The sequence below is a fragment of the Natrix helvetica genome (genome assembly GCF_964273705.1).
Source record: "Natrix helvetica genome assembly, chromosome: 2".
Taxonomy (NCBI): Eukaryota; Metazoa; Chordata; class Lepidosauria; order Squamata; family Natricidae; genus Natrix; species Natrix helvetica.
The window spans coordinates 214,505,721-214,523,452 of NC_138552.1; the positions used below are offsets into that span (position 1 = coordinate 214,505,721).

At 36.7% G+C, this 17,732-nt stretch overlaps 1 protein-coding gene across 1 annotated transcript in view; it reads right to left on the minus strand.

Annotated features, from left to right (window-relative positions):
* LOC309387437 (cAMP and cAMP-inhibited cGMP 3',5'-cyclic phosphodiesterase 10A-like) overlaps window positions 1-17,732 on the minus strand; it is a 174,222-nt gene that overhangs the window by 35,578 nt on the left and 120,912 nt on the right. The window contains exons 15-20 of the mRNA XM_081943914.1: window positions 17,273-17,356; window positions 10,293-10,443; window positions 5,315-5,470; window positions 2,289-2,461; window positions 870-981; window positions 448-528 (exon numbers count right to left, since the gene is read on the minus strand). Of these exons, the coding sequence (XP_081800040.1) occupies window positions 448-528; window positions 870-981; window positions 2,289-2,461; window positions 5,315-5,470; window positions 10,293-10,443; window positions 17,273-17,356 (757 nt within the window). The remainder of the gene's footprint in view (window positions 1-447; window positions 529-869; window positions 982-2,288; window positions 2,462-5,314; window positions 5,471-10,292; window positions 10,444-17,272; window positions 17,357-17,732) is intronic.

Genomic DNA, 17,732 nt, shown 5'->3' on the forward strand with positions numbered 1-17,732 from the left:
CTAATAAGCTATCAATGTTCTTTTTTTTATAGCTCTGGATTTGTGAAATGAATATTATTCACTGCCAAATCAATAACTAACATTGCATTTTACAAGGGATCATATTAGAATTCAAGTTATGCCTAGTTGTTCATAATTAATAAATATAGGCTTTCCTTTTACTTTCACTATTTTTAAGGATAAGTAATTTGGATCATTTAATTGTTTAATGGTATCATCCAATCAACAGATTAACGCTGAAAAAGTGTTGCGTTATTGCGGAGATAGGTGGCATAAAAAGTAATAAATAAAATGATGTTTAGTCTATTGAGAATTATGAAGTTTATTACATTATTCTGGTTGTTTAAAAAAAAGAATGAAAATCAATCAAAAAGCAAACATAGCAATATTTAAGTAATGGATACATATACCCAAATTAAATCTATTCAAAACCTATTTTAGACTTACCTGACCCTGAGGAACTTCATCTTTTTTCTCTCTGTCCATCATAGGTATAGGTTGAATCCCTAACTTCTTCATTTCATCACCCTGAAAGAAAAATAAATTTATTTATTTCTTAATTACTCAGCTCCCAATAATAAAAATTAAAGATATTAAACATATAATGGAGGAAAAAAGGAAGAATTCAGAAGACAAACATTAAGTTTTTAGGCAGACACACTTGGTGTCTATGAACTGTTTCTTTATTTTTTTATTGTTTCTACTTTTAAAATACAAGCTGCTCAGAGTTGTTTGGAGCCAGGTGGCCTCTTAATTACAAACAAACGAATACAAAAATAACATCAATAGTTGCAATAATCCAAGCAATCTTAATTTTCTGTTCAAGTGTCTACTGATAGATATGGAAATGAATGATGAAATGCACAAACCTCAGCCCAAAACTCTGCATATATATCATTGGCTGTGAGTCTGGTAACATGCCATAATTTTGTCACAGAACACAAGTCACAAGATGTCATCATCAAGCCAATCACGCGATCCCTGGAATATAATAACTTGTGTAGCTGAAACAATTATTTGCCTTTTAAAATATATCCTATAAGTAATAATTGATATTGGAAAAAATCTTGATTCAAAGGAATAGGAACAGATCAGTTCAGATAAAAACACAAAGAAAAAATAAACAATAGCATACTCAGTCCTACGGATAATTAATACTATTAAAACCATTCAAGAACCTAACAGATGCAATTTCACAACATAAAAGTATCTGGTAAATCTAGTTTGGAAAAAATGCAGCCACAAAGGCATACATTCCACCAAAAAGACTCTAGTCATTAGCTGCTGAAAGGGAAGATAAAAATTCAACAAAATGGGTTACTGTGTACCAACTCAAATATATTATAGCATAACATTGCCCAAGCAGTATGAAGCAGTGTTAAAATAAGAGAATAATGATTGTGTGATAAAACGTCCTTGAATCTTGGATTCATATTCATCTGTAGAGTGTTTTATTGACATAGACAGATTTTTGTTAATCTGATGTTGTATAGCTATAGATCTCTGAAGATCTTAAAAAATGTATTCTTATTGTAGATTTAACTTATTATGCAAAATACTTTATTATATTAATAGCCTCTAAAAATAATTTCCCATAAAATCCATGTTATATGCGAAGCACAGCTATAAAAAGGGTCTAGGGTTCAATTTTATATAAAAGTCGTCTTAAATCTTACACACATCACAGCACTGTAAATAGCAATAGCACTTAGACATTTTACAGTGCTTTACACCCCTCTCTAAGCGGTTTAAAGAGTCAGCCTATTGCCCCCAACAATCTGGGCCTTAATTTTACTGACCTCAGAAGGGTAGAAGGCTGAGTCAACCTTAATCTGGTGAGATTTGAACTGCCAAAGCAGTCAGCAAAAGTAGCCTTAGAGCTTTACAGTACTCTCTGGGTGATTTACAACATCAGCATATTAACCCAACAATCTGGGCCCTCATTTTACTGACCTTGGAAGGATGGAAGGCTGAGTCAACCTTGAACCAGTCAGGATCGAACTCCTGGCAGTGGAATGCAGAATTAACCACAATATTGCATTCTAACCACTGCACAACCATACTTCAAACTCAAAATTATCAGAAAGTTCCCGAATGTATTGCTGAATAGATACCAACAGTAAAATAACTCTTGATTGATTCCTTTATGAGGGTTTAGGGCATATTCCTTAGAACGTTTTATAAAATAGACTAGTTGTATAGCCAAATACAGGAAGCTAAATATTTAGCCTTCAAAACAAGGAAATGTGATTGAGATTTCAAACCATAAATATTAATTTGTATTTTACCTATGTGCTTGGATTTTAAGATTCAGTGATCTTGTTTGTTGAAGCTCTTCCAATTGCTTTCGGTTTCCAAAGTACAGAGCAAGGTCTGTAGCAATAATGGCTTTACGGATAATTTCCAAGACCTGTTCATATTCATTGGAGTTCAAATTAGAGAAAATATTGTGGCCTTCCAGCTAGAAAAAAATGCAAAGCATATAAGAATATTGCTGTGAATAACTTAAACCTTGTTTTAAGTCTATATTGGGCCCGGTAGCTCTTAAAACAAGACATTGGATTTATCTATATTTAATTTAATTTAATTTAATTAGCACTTCTAGACCGCCCCCTCTCCCAAAAGGGACTCGGGGCGGTGTATGCATCTATATGCATTCAAAGAAACAATTAGGGTATATTTATGAACCTTTAAGGACCTAGGACATTTTAAAGATTTGGAATTTGGTCTGTTGTAAGTTTTGAGTATAAGCCAAAAGGCCAAAATAACACCTAAACCAGTTCCTAGTTATTTGTATTATTATTATCACAATAAAATGAAGATAGAAGGTAAATCAACACTTCCCACTGGGTATATTTTATCATCTCTGGTGGACTTGTGACAAAGCGAAGAAATATTGGGACAGATTTTTGTCTCAGTTCAGAAGATTATTAAATCAAATATAAAATTGAAACCTGATATTTTCTATTAAGGACTGTTGGATAAAGAATTTGGAAGAAAATTTTGAACTTTGTTATTATATATGCACAAAAATGGAAAGACAGCTCAATTCCCACCATAGAAGAAAGGATGAAAAATGTGATGGATTGGGCAGAGATGGCAAAATTAATTGAAGAGAAGCAAAGTTGACAGAGATGGCAAAATTAACTGAAGAGAGGAACTTATCCAGAAGACCTAGTTTCCACCTAGAAATTATTTTTGGACTTTGTTAAAAAAAAAAAGTTTTGATCTTAGGTTTTGATGACTAGAGTAACTTTGTTGCTATAGAAATGGTTTGTATCCAGTAAGAGTCTAAAGCAAAAAGTTGAGTGGCAACTAATTTTATTTTGTATTCTACTGCATCAAGAGACTCTATTTTTTTCTTTTACTCCTTTCCCCTTTCCTTTCTGATTTGCATTTAGCACAATAAATCTGAAGAAAAGCTTTAAAATGTTTTCTACCAAATTGTTTTTTTCTGTTTTTAGCTTCAATTATCTCAGTTCATTTTAAGGCCGGTTATCTTTCAGTCTAAGATCACTTTCTGGGGAATATTCTAAATCAACATCTTCAACAACTGCCAAATGTGCAGATAGGGAATATGCCCTCAGCTGCTTTGCTAGCAACTGAGTTCCTTAATAAATTTTCCTTTCTGTTTTTACTCTTTGCGACAACATAACTGATCTCTCCTTCTCCATAATTTATTTTTCTTGTATCAATCCTGGGCCACTATCCGGAATTTGGTGTGGAAATAAGCTAGCCAGTCACTTTGAGCTTCTCTTTCCCCTCAGTCTGGTAACCTATTCACATTCATCCCTGTATTTCTGTTCCTTCTTTTGCAGGTGCCAATTTACTACCATTGGGTTGAACCTGTGCATACAAACTAGTTGCCTTAGGGTCATGAGCCAAATTTCACCACTGGATAGAAATATCCCTGTGCTCAGGTTTCTACTAGAGGGATGTTCTACTTTTAGCTATGCAATTTGGGATGAACATCCTTTGAATGATGTGGGAATAGGAATGGATTTCCAGAGGGGGAAAATGCAGACTATAGGAACGTATTCAAAGAAAAAAACAAGAAAGTCCAGTTGCCTCTAGAAAAAGAAACTTTGGGAATACTAGGAAGTTGTTATCATTTGTCACCCTCTTGTTTGCCATCAGTTCCTAGATGCTCCCAACAGGATCATTCTTGGGATAAACTGGTGATCAACAGGCTTTGACTTTGATTATTCCCTGACTCTGATAGGAGTAATAGGTGCTCTCCAGCTGAATCTTCTAGTTACACCAGCTGGAGTCTGGTGTAACTGACTCAGTTAATGTCCTCCAGGTGGAACCTCTCTGGGACTCTGGACCAAGCTAATCAGATGTTTCTATCATCAAATCCATTATTCAACAGCACAAAAATAAATTTGCTACTGCCAGTCAATTATGATCTTTACAAAATCTTGTGAGATTTTACCTTTAGATTTTTTATTAGATGGCACATAATTAATTGTTTCTTCCAATCATTTAACTTTGTCCTCAACTCATATTGGGATCATTTGAAACCAACAACTAAACCTTGATGAAATGTTCATTTTTGCTGTGGTTTTTCTTCCAATCAAGGAAAATTTCAACTTTCTCCATCTAATGCTGTCTACTTATTACACTTTTTCATTTTATCCTGTCTTCTAAACAAACTCTAAACAATTCTACCCTCTTTTCAGTATGGCATCCTTTCTGATACCTGAAGATATTTATTAAATATGTTTTTAATTCTGCCTTCAATACTTTACCTTAAGGCAGCAAACATACTGTATATAATATGCCTTCCTACTCCTGTTTTCCCCCTCTCAACAACAATTCTGTGAGGTGGATTGGGATAAGAGAGAATGGTTGGCCCAAAGTCATCCACATGGCTACCTGAGGCAGAATTAGAATTTACCATTTTGAATTTGGATGAATGGAAGTGTTTGTTAGTTTGCTTGTTTAAAAAGTCATTTTGCCTGATACAAGCTTGAAAGGAAAATGAAGGTGAACTTTCTTTTCCACCTGAAGTCTTCCAAAGATTGCTTTACAAATTTAATAAATCACATATTCAATTCAATAAATCCTGACACTTAAACAAACATTTTTCTCTGTGTTTCAAACTTTGATTTCTGCACTTTTATTTATTTTAGAAAAAACATATCCTACTCTTAATTGTGAAATAAATAGACTATCTTAAAAGCAGAACAGATATGCCATATTAAAAAAAAGTAAATGTCCACATAGAGAATCTAAACAAACTTCCTGCAGTTAGATTTGCTACTTCTAGTTTTCTAAATCTTAGCCATAAAAATAGAGTGAAATGAATTACCTGCAGTATAGACACTGTCTGAGAAAAATGATGCTGTTCCATGGTTGAAGTGGAATAAAGTGCTGCCAATGGATGATCAAATTTCTGAAGATAGCTGTTGCTATAACCCCTGTGATCCAAGTCATGGCATAAACAGGCGACGAGAAGACCCCTTCGCTAGAAAAATAAGTAGACAGGAAGTTAATCTTCAAGTTAAATTTATACCACTAGATGTCGCTCTCTACTAGGCCAGATACTTTATTAATTCCATTAATATATAAAATACATGATTCAGAAATGAGTTTGCTGTACCTGGAATGATTGGCGGTGCTAGAATTATGAATAATCAGTATTGATAAAAATATGTTTAGGTTTTCTTATTATTCTTTTTTCCCCTAAAGTTTATATTTTCTGATTTGGTACCATATTATTCTATTTTCTTTTTGCTTGTGAACAACTGGAGACAGGATGACTTAAAAACCTACATAATAAATATCAATGATTCCCAGCCATTACCCTTAAGTCTTACATTCTGCCACTAAATATGTTGAGTTCATAAGAGATAGTTTATTCTATTTTATATTAAGATAAAATCTTTTAATAAAATATATTTTAAAAAGTTTTTTTTTAAATAGGAGGTAGTTTATTATACTCAGCCAGATCATCAGTTGTGTCAGACAAAATAATATGCAAGATAATGATTTAATTCATATAGCCACCCATGTCACCAGAAGTAATTATGGGGACTGCACAACAATGAGATAAAACGTGATGGTGATGATGAAGATTCCCAATTCAGGAAGTTCTTGAAAACCCTCAAAATAATTCCCAGGTTAGCTACTGGAAGAAGTCATGGACTAATGATGTAATGTTCTGTTTATTTTGCAAGCACTCTAAAACTAAGGTCCAGACCTTCACCAGGTGTCTAAAGCTATATTTGTATCTTGGTTTAATAATACAAGGAACACATGACTATTTCCCTGCTAGCACTTTATACGTCACTGAACATCTGGATCTTCCCTTGAGCCAAGGGTCTGGAGTTTAAGTGAGCCTGTCACTAGGATTTCATGCATTTTATTACTGGAGTTGGCTTGTCTTTGGTCATTATTTCATCATGTTTATGTTTTAGCGTGCTTTTAATCCAATGTGCGCTACTCTAATTTTGCAATTGTGAGAGCGCTGTAAAGGTAAAGGTAAACAATTGCTTAGCCATGATAACTGGGACTAGAATTTCCATTCCTAAGCAATGCAGTCGAAAAGCATTGCTTAGCAATGGCAATCCTGGCAGTCCCCATTTGCCATTATTAAGTGAGGAGCAGAGGCAGAGATGGGCAGCTGCCGGTTTGCACCGGTTTGCGTGAACAGATAGTTAAGATTCTGCACAGTTTGGCAAATTGGCAAATTTCACCACTCCCTGGCGCTGCCCTCACTCATTTTGGGGGCTGTTTTCTCGGCCATTTTTGCCCCCCCCCCCCCAACAGCCTGGAAAACAGCCTGAAAACAGCCAAAAAATGCCCAAAAACAGGCTGAAAAAAGGGTGGGGGTGGAGCTAGCCAGTGGTGGGATTAGCCCCAACCAGGTGAATACTACCTCTGCCTTTCAGTCGAGTGGCTGGGAGGCAGGTCTGGGTGTGATGTGTAACATCACTCACCCAATCATATGATCAAACAGTCATGCCCACCCAGCCGGAGAACCAGTTGTTAAATTATTCAAGTCCCACCACTGATCACAGGCCATTAAGTGAGAATCTCCTCACAACTCCTCCTGGCTTGGGGTGGGCCTCCAGAGGGTCTCCAGAGCAGGGATGTGCAGTCAGGGAAGGCAGGGGAGGCAGAGCCTCACCTCTCATCATGAAATAATAATATATAATAATAATATCCACAAGGGAGTTTCATATATATATAAGAGGAAGAGGAGGGAGGAGGAGGAGCGCGCGTGGGGCGGTGCCAGCTGGGCAATCGGCGGAGGCAGGAGGGTTCTCAGAAGCGCCAATAACCTTCCTGCCTCCGCTGTACTTTGCGCACTCCTCGCGACTGCAATAGACGTCCAGAAGTGGCAGGGGCTTGATGACGTTGCCACAGCTGCCACAGCTGCCATGCGCGGATGGACGGAAGTAGCCAGAGTAGCGCTGAGGCAGTGCGGCAGACGAGCGACCGAGGATCAGGCTGCCTGATCCTCCATCGCTCGCTTGCTCGCTCTTTCGTCCGCCCGGACCCCTCGGCGCCACTCTGGTTACCTCCGTCTGGCCGCACCCAGCAGCAACGTCGGCGACGTCATCAAGACGAAGTGGCTTGGAGGCGAAGTGCTTTTCAGTGCTTTTCTGTGCGTCTGGCATTTAGGTAGATAGCCGGATGTCCTAAACGCCAGACGCACAGAAAAGCTGCTGCTGTTGGGGATCGCGGAGCGCGAGCCGGCGGAGCGCGCTCAGGAAGGCGGGGAATGGGATTGATCCCATTCCCCGCCTTCCTGAGCGTGCTCCGCCGGCTCGCACTCCGCGATCCCCAACAGCAGCAGCTTTTCAGTGCTTTTCTGTGGGTCTGGCGTTTAGGTAGATAGCCGGATGTCCTAAATGCCAGACGCACAGAAAAGCTGCTGCTGCTGGAGATCGTGGAGTGCGAGCCGGTGGAGCATGCTCAGGAAGGCGGGGAATGGGATCACGTGTGCTGGAGGCTGAGGCAGCCTCCAGCACACGTGGTCCCATTCCCCGCCTTCCTGATGACGTCACCAGCCTCACCAGCCATAAACCTCACCGCACGTCACTGCTCCAGAGCCTGGGGGAGGACGTTTTCACCCTCCCAGAGGCTTGAGGGAAGCCTCCAGAACCTAAGAAAGGCGAAAATGCCCCCCACCCCCCGCCATGGTGGAGGCCGACTAGGCCATGCCCACTATGGCCACGCCTATCCAGCAACAGGGCAGCGAACCCATTGCTGAAATTTTTGAAGCCCACCCCTGTGTTAATCTCAGTTCTCCGTTTCAACAGCAACTGTAAACTAAAGTTCATTGGATACTTTGAGGATTAGCACTGATACGCCAGAAAGGAATGGGCAAAAACTGCATGAATGCAGTTTCCTGTGCACCATCTCAAATAACTGGCTGTTGCTGAGAACAAAAGATCTTCTAATGGGACATGTGAAGTCCTGTAATATAATCTGCAATTCTACTCTGAGAACTGTGCTAATTCGATGTAGTATTAAAACATAACATTTAATAATTATTATTTCTTCTGAAGGTAGCTAAATTAATTCCTTTTCATTAAAGCCATTTAGTCAGTCTCTCGGGTGAATAAAATAGAGTAGCTGTCCAATGAAGCATGTCCTTCACCAGCATCAGGTATTTTTTTTTTCTGAAAAGACAAATGAAGTACTCCAATCCCTGGAAATCTGGCATTGGCTGTTGGGATTCTTAACTCAACCAATCCATTTTCTCTATGCAATCCAGGGAAAATGTGTGGGGGAAAAGTAGACTACAAATGGAAATACTGCAAAAACAAAGCATATTTCCAAAAACACAGACCAATAGGAAAAATTCATAACATTTTGTCCGAGGGAGAGGAGACGGAGAAAGATTATAAGAGAAAATAGACACAAGTTTCTGACCTGGTATCCTGAATAAATAATAAGCAAAGTCTACCTTCACTTTGCACGAAGATTAGGGAGGAAAAAATAGAATGAATTATGTCTAGGAAGTATGATGTATAATATCCTTCATGAGATACATGAAATTCTTAACAATATCTCCCACTACAAACACTCTTACATCATTATCTACTTCATATAAGTTTCTCCCGATGGATGAATACAGAAGTGCAGTTAATAATCTAAGATTGACATCTGAAACTAGGAGAGTTTATACTTCATCTGATTTCTTCCATTTCCAAAGGATACTACTTCAAAACTGTTAGGGTATTTTCCATATTGTTTTGAAATATCATTAGAAACAGGGCCATACCCTGTCTTTCTTGGTTAATAATCACACTTCATTAATACTGATGATGTTACCTAGTTTGGTAATGAAATGCCTGCAAGAAAGCCACCAAGCACAGAGAGCACCAAGGACCCCACAATTATACATCAGTCTTTTATAGAACTGAGTTCATTTTTAAAACTCAATTTTATAATTGTTACTCTTGTAAAAAAAAAATTAAAGGTTGGTTTCAACTGTTAATCTTAATTTTGTGCTGTTATTCTTTATTATCCCAAGTCATTCTTTCTACACATTTCTTAATCATTTATCTATTTGAGTGCATATACTGTAAATATGATACTTATTTGTTACAAAGATATCCAAATATCTGGACTCTTTTTTTCTATTTCACTATAGTAATAGCATTTAGACTTATATACCACCCCATAATGTGTTAGAGCACTCTCTGCATGGTTTACAGAGTCACCATATTGTGTCCAATGATCTGGGTCTTAATATTACTGACCTTGGAAGAATGGAAGACTGAGTCAACCTTGAGCCAGTCAGGATCGAATTCTGGCTGTGGGCAGCGTACTACAATTCTAATCACTGTGCCACCAAGGCTCAGTCTCATTTATATCTGAAATGTGTCAACATTTCTATAAAGCCCAGATGAAATGGGTTGCTTTGGGGTATTACGGTGTTACTCTGAAGCAAAATAGACTAATCCTGTAAAACAGATCTGGTTTATAAAGACAATTGTCTGACTTGGACAATTGTCACAGAAGAAACAATAAAAGCCACACTGCCAAAAAAGCAAGTCTTGGTTGCAGATTTCCCTACATGAGGAAACATTGCCCTAAAAGGCCTTGATGGCTAAACTATTTCTGTTTATTTGCATAGTGGGGGGAAAGCTGCACTCCCAGAGCAAAAAAAAAAAAATGTTTGGAGAAATTATGATGGGGATTCTTCTACAGCAAGATCCTGTAAAAACCAGATCTGGCCTGAAACAAAACTGTCCTGTTTTCAGAGTGGTTTATGCAGCCTTTACATCTGCTTTGTATTTGATATGGGATTGGGGGGAATCTACACTTACTTCTAAGTCTGTGAAAGTCCTGCGGTTGTGCTGAAGAATAACATACATGCAATGTGCAACTGTGATGGCGTGTTTCCAGTTGTGATAGGGCACTCGACGGTAGTTCTTCTTTACAGACATCGTGAAACGACATAGTTTTTCCATATCAAAACTTGAAAGAAGAAAAAAGGACTCGGATAAAGCATTCAGGAGGAAAAGAATACTTTCAATCAAAATTCTATTTACTTCATTAAAAAAATATTTCAGTATAACTTTACAAAAAAATGATTTTTAATGGATTTATTTTCTCAGCAGTTGAACCAATTAAGTTCCATTGTATTGCAAGCACAAAGCAAGAATTTATACTGAAAGAAGTAGAGGCATATTCAAGCATAAATTCAGAAGTTTCCACCCAAACCATATATTTTATATATATATATATATGTTGTATTTGTACTGATAAATAAATAAGGGAGACTAGTATAGATCTATTTCGAGCTAATTAGCTCTCATCAGCTAGCCATACCCTTACTGGGATTTGAACCTGGGCTGTATTATTCTTAGGCAGAAGTCTTAGCCACTAAGCCACAGGCTCTTCATTTGGCTGAAAACAATTAGGGCAGATTTCTCTTAAAATGCCACTATTTATAGCAGAGATTAGGCCATGCTGAGTAATGCCTAACTAGCCAGCAAATCATAAGGAGACATTGGAAGCTGTATTTTTAAAAAAGGCAAAGAAATAAACTTGCACCTCCGTTATTTTGTTTGTATAATGATAATAGACTGGTTGTTATACCTTTGTAGGAGATGGACTAGTGAAAGACAATGTAAGTTTTGAGAACATATGCTTTACTTTGCCATCTGTATCTACGAGAAATGTGCCTGTGTATGCTTGCTCTAGTTTTCCAAAGAAGCAAACATATACTTTTTACTCGCAAATAATTTCAGTGCACATGTATGAGAGATGTGGAAATAAAGACAAACCAGATTTTTTTCTTGTTACACAGAATAATATTTTGCACATGCCACTGAAATATTTTGAGAATGGAGCAGCAAAACTGCAAGTCCATGTCAGAGTCCCACAGAGCTTTCAATTATAACCCTGGAATTTGAACCCTGGAAAAGAAAGTAACTCCTCTTTTCTTTTCTTCTTTTTTTAGAGTAAGCATTTTAAGAGATAGTCACAAGTAATAATGCTAGATTGAGCCCTACTTTTCAAGAATTTGGTTCCTACAGCCAATCGTATTTTCACATTCCCCCCCACCCAGCCACCCACAGACACATGTATACACACATACTGCATCTCTTCAAAGCTGTGTCCAGGCTAAAAGCTCTAATTACCCTTCCTCCATAATATCAGATTCCATATAAAGGCTCAATGCTGACATCATAGCACTGCCATCTTCTCTCTTGTTAGCCTTTCGACTTCTGTTCATCCTGCATGTGCAAAATGGGGCAGACTTACATCGCAGGAAAGAGAACTGCCTTGCCACTATGCTTATAATTCAGACTAAGAATTAAACTGTTGAACACATTTTAAAAATCAAAGCTAAAACTTGGTTTGGTTAATCTTTTCAAATAATTTTAAGTGTGTGGTAATGTTACTGCTATTTATATAGCTAGTGCCTCAATTAAATGCATTTAGACAACTTCTGATGTCACTGGAATTTATTTCCAAGGAAGCATGCTTACATTAACTAACAGAGGTTACTTTAATGTTCAATTAAATCAAAGCTTAAATTTTTAACCAAATCAGAGTAAGCAAAAACTATAATTAAAACTTTGAATCTATAGCCCTTTCGGTCAAATTATAGGTCTTTCTGACAGTAAAAATCACATTATTTTTAAAAATGTATACTGATTTAAAGTATGGAAAATTAAAGTGCAGAAACTAAATGCCTGCATTGAAAAAAAGCAAAATGTTTACATAAATGTATTCAAGGAGAAAGTGAGCTTTTATTATGGATATATATGCTAAAATGATAATCCTCTTAAGCATCTGTCTTTTCATCAATTCATTCTAATGTGGTATGTTGGTATGTTGAAAAACATCTGAATATTTTCAATGAAGTTAATTTCTTTGAAGACATTCATAAGTAGAGCTCTGCGGCTTGCCAAAATAAACAGGAAAAGGATTTCAAGTGTGTGAGTATTTCCTGATAGACTGTTTTACTGATGGTAATAATTTCAAAAATTAGATGGATTGGGGTAGTATAATACCTCCTCTTCCAGTTCAGAAATTCATAGACCATCGCTAAAGCTTTCAAAATCAGGGGACTTGAATGGGGGATCCCAGCTTTCTCAAAACAAGATGTGTTAATCATGTCATCAGTTCTTATATAAGTATAGGTTTCCTAAAAGTTTTCTACAGAAAACTTTTTTAAAAAAACTAACTGCATGATCAAGTGATACATATCAGAATTCTATTTCAAATGTTGTTTGTTCTTCGATAGGAAGAGCAAATTAGGGGGTGAAAGTTTGTACTATGTGGCTACAGGAACAAATCTGGGCTGAAGAATCTTTTTTCTCTCTGCACCTCCGTCTATTTGGTAAACTACTGTAGTTGGTTCTAAACATTTTTTTTAAAGTCCCATATGTATAATACGTTCCTGCCCTATTGAGACATTCATTCTCAATATCCTCAGTTTAATTAAAAATGCTAATGCAAAAACATTTCTACTTCTGCAGAAATAATTTCATCTATGCAACCTATCTAGACTCTGTCCCAATGGGCTCTATTTAGATAGAAACCCTTGATAATCACATGCCTCTCAGAGACCACATCTGGTTTCTGTCAGGTAGAGTAAGATTTATGCAAAAAAAAAATCACCCCTTATATTTTTCCGATTATAAGCACTGAAGAGATATTAATAGAAGTTTATATGTGTATAGCCATACTATCAAAAAAATATGGGGGAGCTGAAGACCCTTTAAAATAAATCTCTCAATCAAAAGCTCTGCAGGGCTCTGAAGCACACATGGAGATCTGCACAAGCTGAAATTGTTCCATTCACTTCATGTCTCCTGATTCTGAATAAATGGAGCAGTTCTTGCTCATACTAGAGATATGAAAGGGGGAAAACATGAAGGGGCCGGGGGCAGAATATTCTTGACTTCTTTTTTTCCTCATTTTCCTATTTTTTAAAAATGGAAATTTGGAGATTTTTTTTTACAAATATTTTCAATATAAAAGTCCATTTTAAGGCAATATTTTAGCATTTTGTTTTAATTCTGGTTACTCCTTCAAAGGGCCTTTGACATTTAAGTCACTATTTAAGAATATCTAATATTTATTAATAAGCATTGCATATATATGAATGTGTAATTAATATACAGTATATGATAGGTAGGTAGAGGTACAGATGATAGAGACAGAGATAGAGACAGATATAGATATATAGATATAAATACAATCCCCTTCAGGCTCTGGTATTTCTCCAGCTTCTCATACTACTTCCTGTTGTTGCTGTTACTTGGTTCAATTACATCAATCAACATCACTATCCCCTGGTCTTTATCTACTACTAAAATGTCTGATTGATTAGCCTGTCCCTCTGCCTGTCTCTCTGAATCTGTCAAGTTCCGCAGAATCTTAGTCCTCTTATTCCCCATGACTTTTTGTGGAATATCCCATCAGGATTTTGGAGGGTCTAGCCTCACTGACACACTGTGCAGATGTTCCTGAGCACAATGCTGGCTACTTTTATTGTGTCATTTAATATGTATTCATCTTACACTATTTACTGCATTGTTGCTGAGGCCTCTCTGTAGAGTCTACACCTTAAGTCAGGCGTGTCAAACCCGATTGCATCATGGCTGTATCATGACATATCAGGATTGTTTTTGTACTTGCAGAGTTGGGATGGGCGTGATCTACGCGGGCCATATCCGGCCCATGAGCCACATATTTGACACCTCTGCCTTAGGTCCTATCAGTATGAAAAACACCTGCTTTATGATTCTGGGGCTTAGTGCCTTTTCTTGTGCTGTTATAACTGGTGCCTCAATGCTGTCTTGAACTGAGTTCTATTGTTGTCTTCTATGGTCACACTAAGTTCTTGAGGAAGGTTCTTAGTGTCCTATTGATTTTGCATAGTATATGGCATAGTATGTGTGGCATTGAATCATAGACTTTCTTGTAGTGAATTCAAACAGTGCTTAGATCAGTCTGCCTAGATCTTGAGTATTGAGCAACTGTTCTATCTATGAGCTATTGTTCTTGACCAATGTGTGATACAGATCACATGTTTAGTAGTTGGATTTGAAGCAGGAAAGATACTTTGGATCTGATGTGGGCACATGATCAGCAGTACATGATACCAATACAGTAACAGAGATCCAGCACTGGGTCAAGAACATAAAGGTTCTCACCTGAACTGGCTAACACAAGGAAGGACAGTATTGAGCATAACCCCCCCCCCTCAAGTAAAGAGCACAGTTCAACCGCAAGCCAATAACCAGCCTCTCCATAATATGGAAAGTCCTATTAAGCATCCTAACTGCCAAGCTACAGATCCCTATGGACCAATACGTGAGCACAGCTCATAGGTTGGAGAGTTACCATGTGGAACCAAGAAAACATGGTTGTTGTTTTTTAAAGGTGCCACTGACAAGTACTGTGTGTGTACACACCAGATCCAATGTACCTTTCTCTCCTGGGATCAGAATGCCTGCACATCATGCTTACCAGAGATGGGGTAGGCATGAAGAAGAAATGGAAGCACAGATCAACCATAGGCAACATCTGATGTGTTTGGGAAATCCAGGTAGGAAAATTATAGGTAAAGCAATATCTTGGCTAAGGTGAACACCTGCAGGTTATTACATACAATTCTACTTTATCCTTTTGGGGAGGAAAAAGATCACTTTATAATAAGCTATGGTGATCATTAAAAACATTTATAATAAAAAGATAAAGTCAAAGCAGAAAGAATTGGCTCCACAGTGAATATGCTAGCATCTAAACTGAACAGAATCTCTGGTCAAAAATATGATGTTTTCTTTTATTTTTCTTCGCTTTGTGTTTTCTTTAATTTTATATAGTTTTTACTTTGTAAAACATCTCTTTAATTTAAAAAAAAATTAAAAAAAGACATATGTTGGTCTGCATTCAAAATGAAGTTTTGAATTTAAAAAATGTTGTTTTCAATTCTATTTGAATTTGAAAATGTTGTTTTCAATTTAAGAACACATTCCCCATTCAAGACTGGGAAGCTTCATTGATGTAGCAATAGAACTCAAAAGGTAAACAACAGTAAATCCTATGGACATGCATTGTGTGAAAACATCTCTCTGGGCATATGAAAACAGAGCTCAGCTCTAGGATGTCATGGATATCTGTGTAGGAATAGGAAATCTGGAAATGTTATGTACAGAAATAGTGAAGAAGAACCAGCTGAATTAATTGAAGAGAAAGGGAATATAATAATTTCAGCTGGTTTCTCCTTTCTCCATTGACCTCTGTGCTACATTAGAATCTGCTTCAACAGATTGGGAGAACATTCAGATCATCATGGAATAAATACAATTGGGGATCTGAATGGAGAAGGTCTAATCTATGAAAAACACTTTCGTTCATACACCCGCTGCTTTGGGCTGTACAAATATGTATCTTTAAATGTCACATACAATAAAATGATGGTTTAATGTGCTAATATAGACATAATGCATTTCATTTCTTAGAGAAATAAACTTAGAATATAATTAATAGATTTCCAAAGAGTTCTGTTTTTCTCCAAATCATCAGGGGAAAATGTAACTTTTCTCTGCACCTCTTCAAACACTTTAGAAGCATTTTTACACCTCTAGTTCAGAAATCCATCCATGTCTGTATCAGAGTTCCCAAACATGATCTTGAACTGCTGGATCATGTCTAATTTATTTAAATGTATAACATTTAGGGTAAAGTTGATTGCATGCTTTGCAATCTATTAATTGGCTCTTATGTATATAAAATCACTATGACAAGTTATTTTTATAGTGACATTTCAGTGCTGCAGCTTTACTGCCCTGCCTATAAATACCCAATACTTTGAACATATACAGCATCTATTGGGAAAATCAAAAATGAGCTCAACCCTATCAATAAGAGTCCAACTGGATATCTCTGAATTTGTAAGTGCGCTTTTTCTGACCTTGACGTTTGTCTTTATTTTTCCATCTTTGAGAAAACTAGAGAAAAGGTAGTTTCCTCCACTTTCAATATAACATATCATTGAGAACCTCAGCAGTAGAACCGTTTTCCTTTTTTCAAAAGGCCCTAGTTTTATTATTTATTAGTCTCTAGAGCCCATAGGCTACTTTTCTCACTCATGTTTGTCAATCCAAAGGAGTGTCTCCTTGTTAAACTTAATTATTCTTCATCCATCTTCTAGATGACAGAATTCTGACCATAAACCTCCCAGTTGCCAATATCAGTAGCACAATGGGAAACAAGAATAGAGACACTCTGCAGCCCCAGGGGGGAAGTTAATCAAGACTTCCAAAATATTTACATCCCAGTTGACTTTGCTACACTAACTGACTTTCCCAACATTAAGTCTTTCAGAGGTTTTGAACCAGAGTTTTCATCAGCCAAAAATATCATGGCCATCAGCTTGGCAATTGAAGACATGTAGTGATGGAAGCAGTTGGTGCACAAGCAATGTATCCCCCCCCCCAAAAAAAAACAAAATGTAATTCAAACTAATTTAATCCTTCAACTGCGCAAGAAGCTATACATAACTCAAGTCATCTTATCTAATATACTTTTGTCATTGCCTCTACATGAAAATAATTCTTAATTAAGTCACTCCTGTGAACTAAAAATGATACAACATTTTTTCAGAATTGAAGATAACTGTTTTCTGAGAGAAAAACAGAATAGGAATGATAAAGTACAACTGGAAAAAAAAAATTCTGATCCCTTATGCCCAAATCAAATAACATTAGAGCTCCAAAAGTTAATACAAATATTTCTATTAAAATATTTTAAAAGCGTAAGTTTAAAAAAGAGATCATACCAGCCTACTCCACAACTTTGATGAATCATATAGATAAAAATTGCTGGCCAAAACTCTTCATAAGGACCAATGTCAAAATGGAATCTGTTAAAATAAGAAATATGAAATTAGGAGAAATAAAATTACTTGCATATTTGCTAAAAGTATAAATATACAAAGCTGGTTTCATTGATCAGAGTTTCTTCTTTTCAACATTAAAAAGTCCCTTCATTCAAGTAGCAATAATGCATATTTGATTCATACTGGCTTCTAACAGAAATATACCGAAATATGTAACATCTCATGCATTAATGAATTTAGTTCTTTATAAAACAAAACAAAATGGATTGCTAGAACTTAATGAATGAAACCATTTGTGTGGGAAAAGAGAATGTTGGCATTTCAAAGAGGGACCCTTCCATAGCATTTATCCCCAATCTCCCAAATAATTTATGTACTATTTTCATACTATGAATGGAAG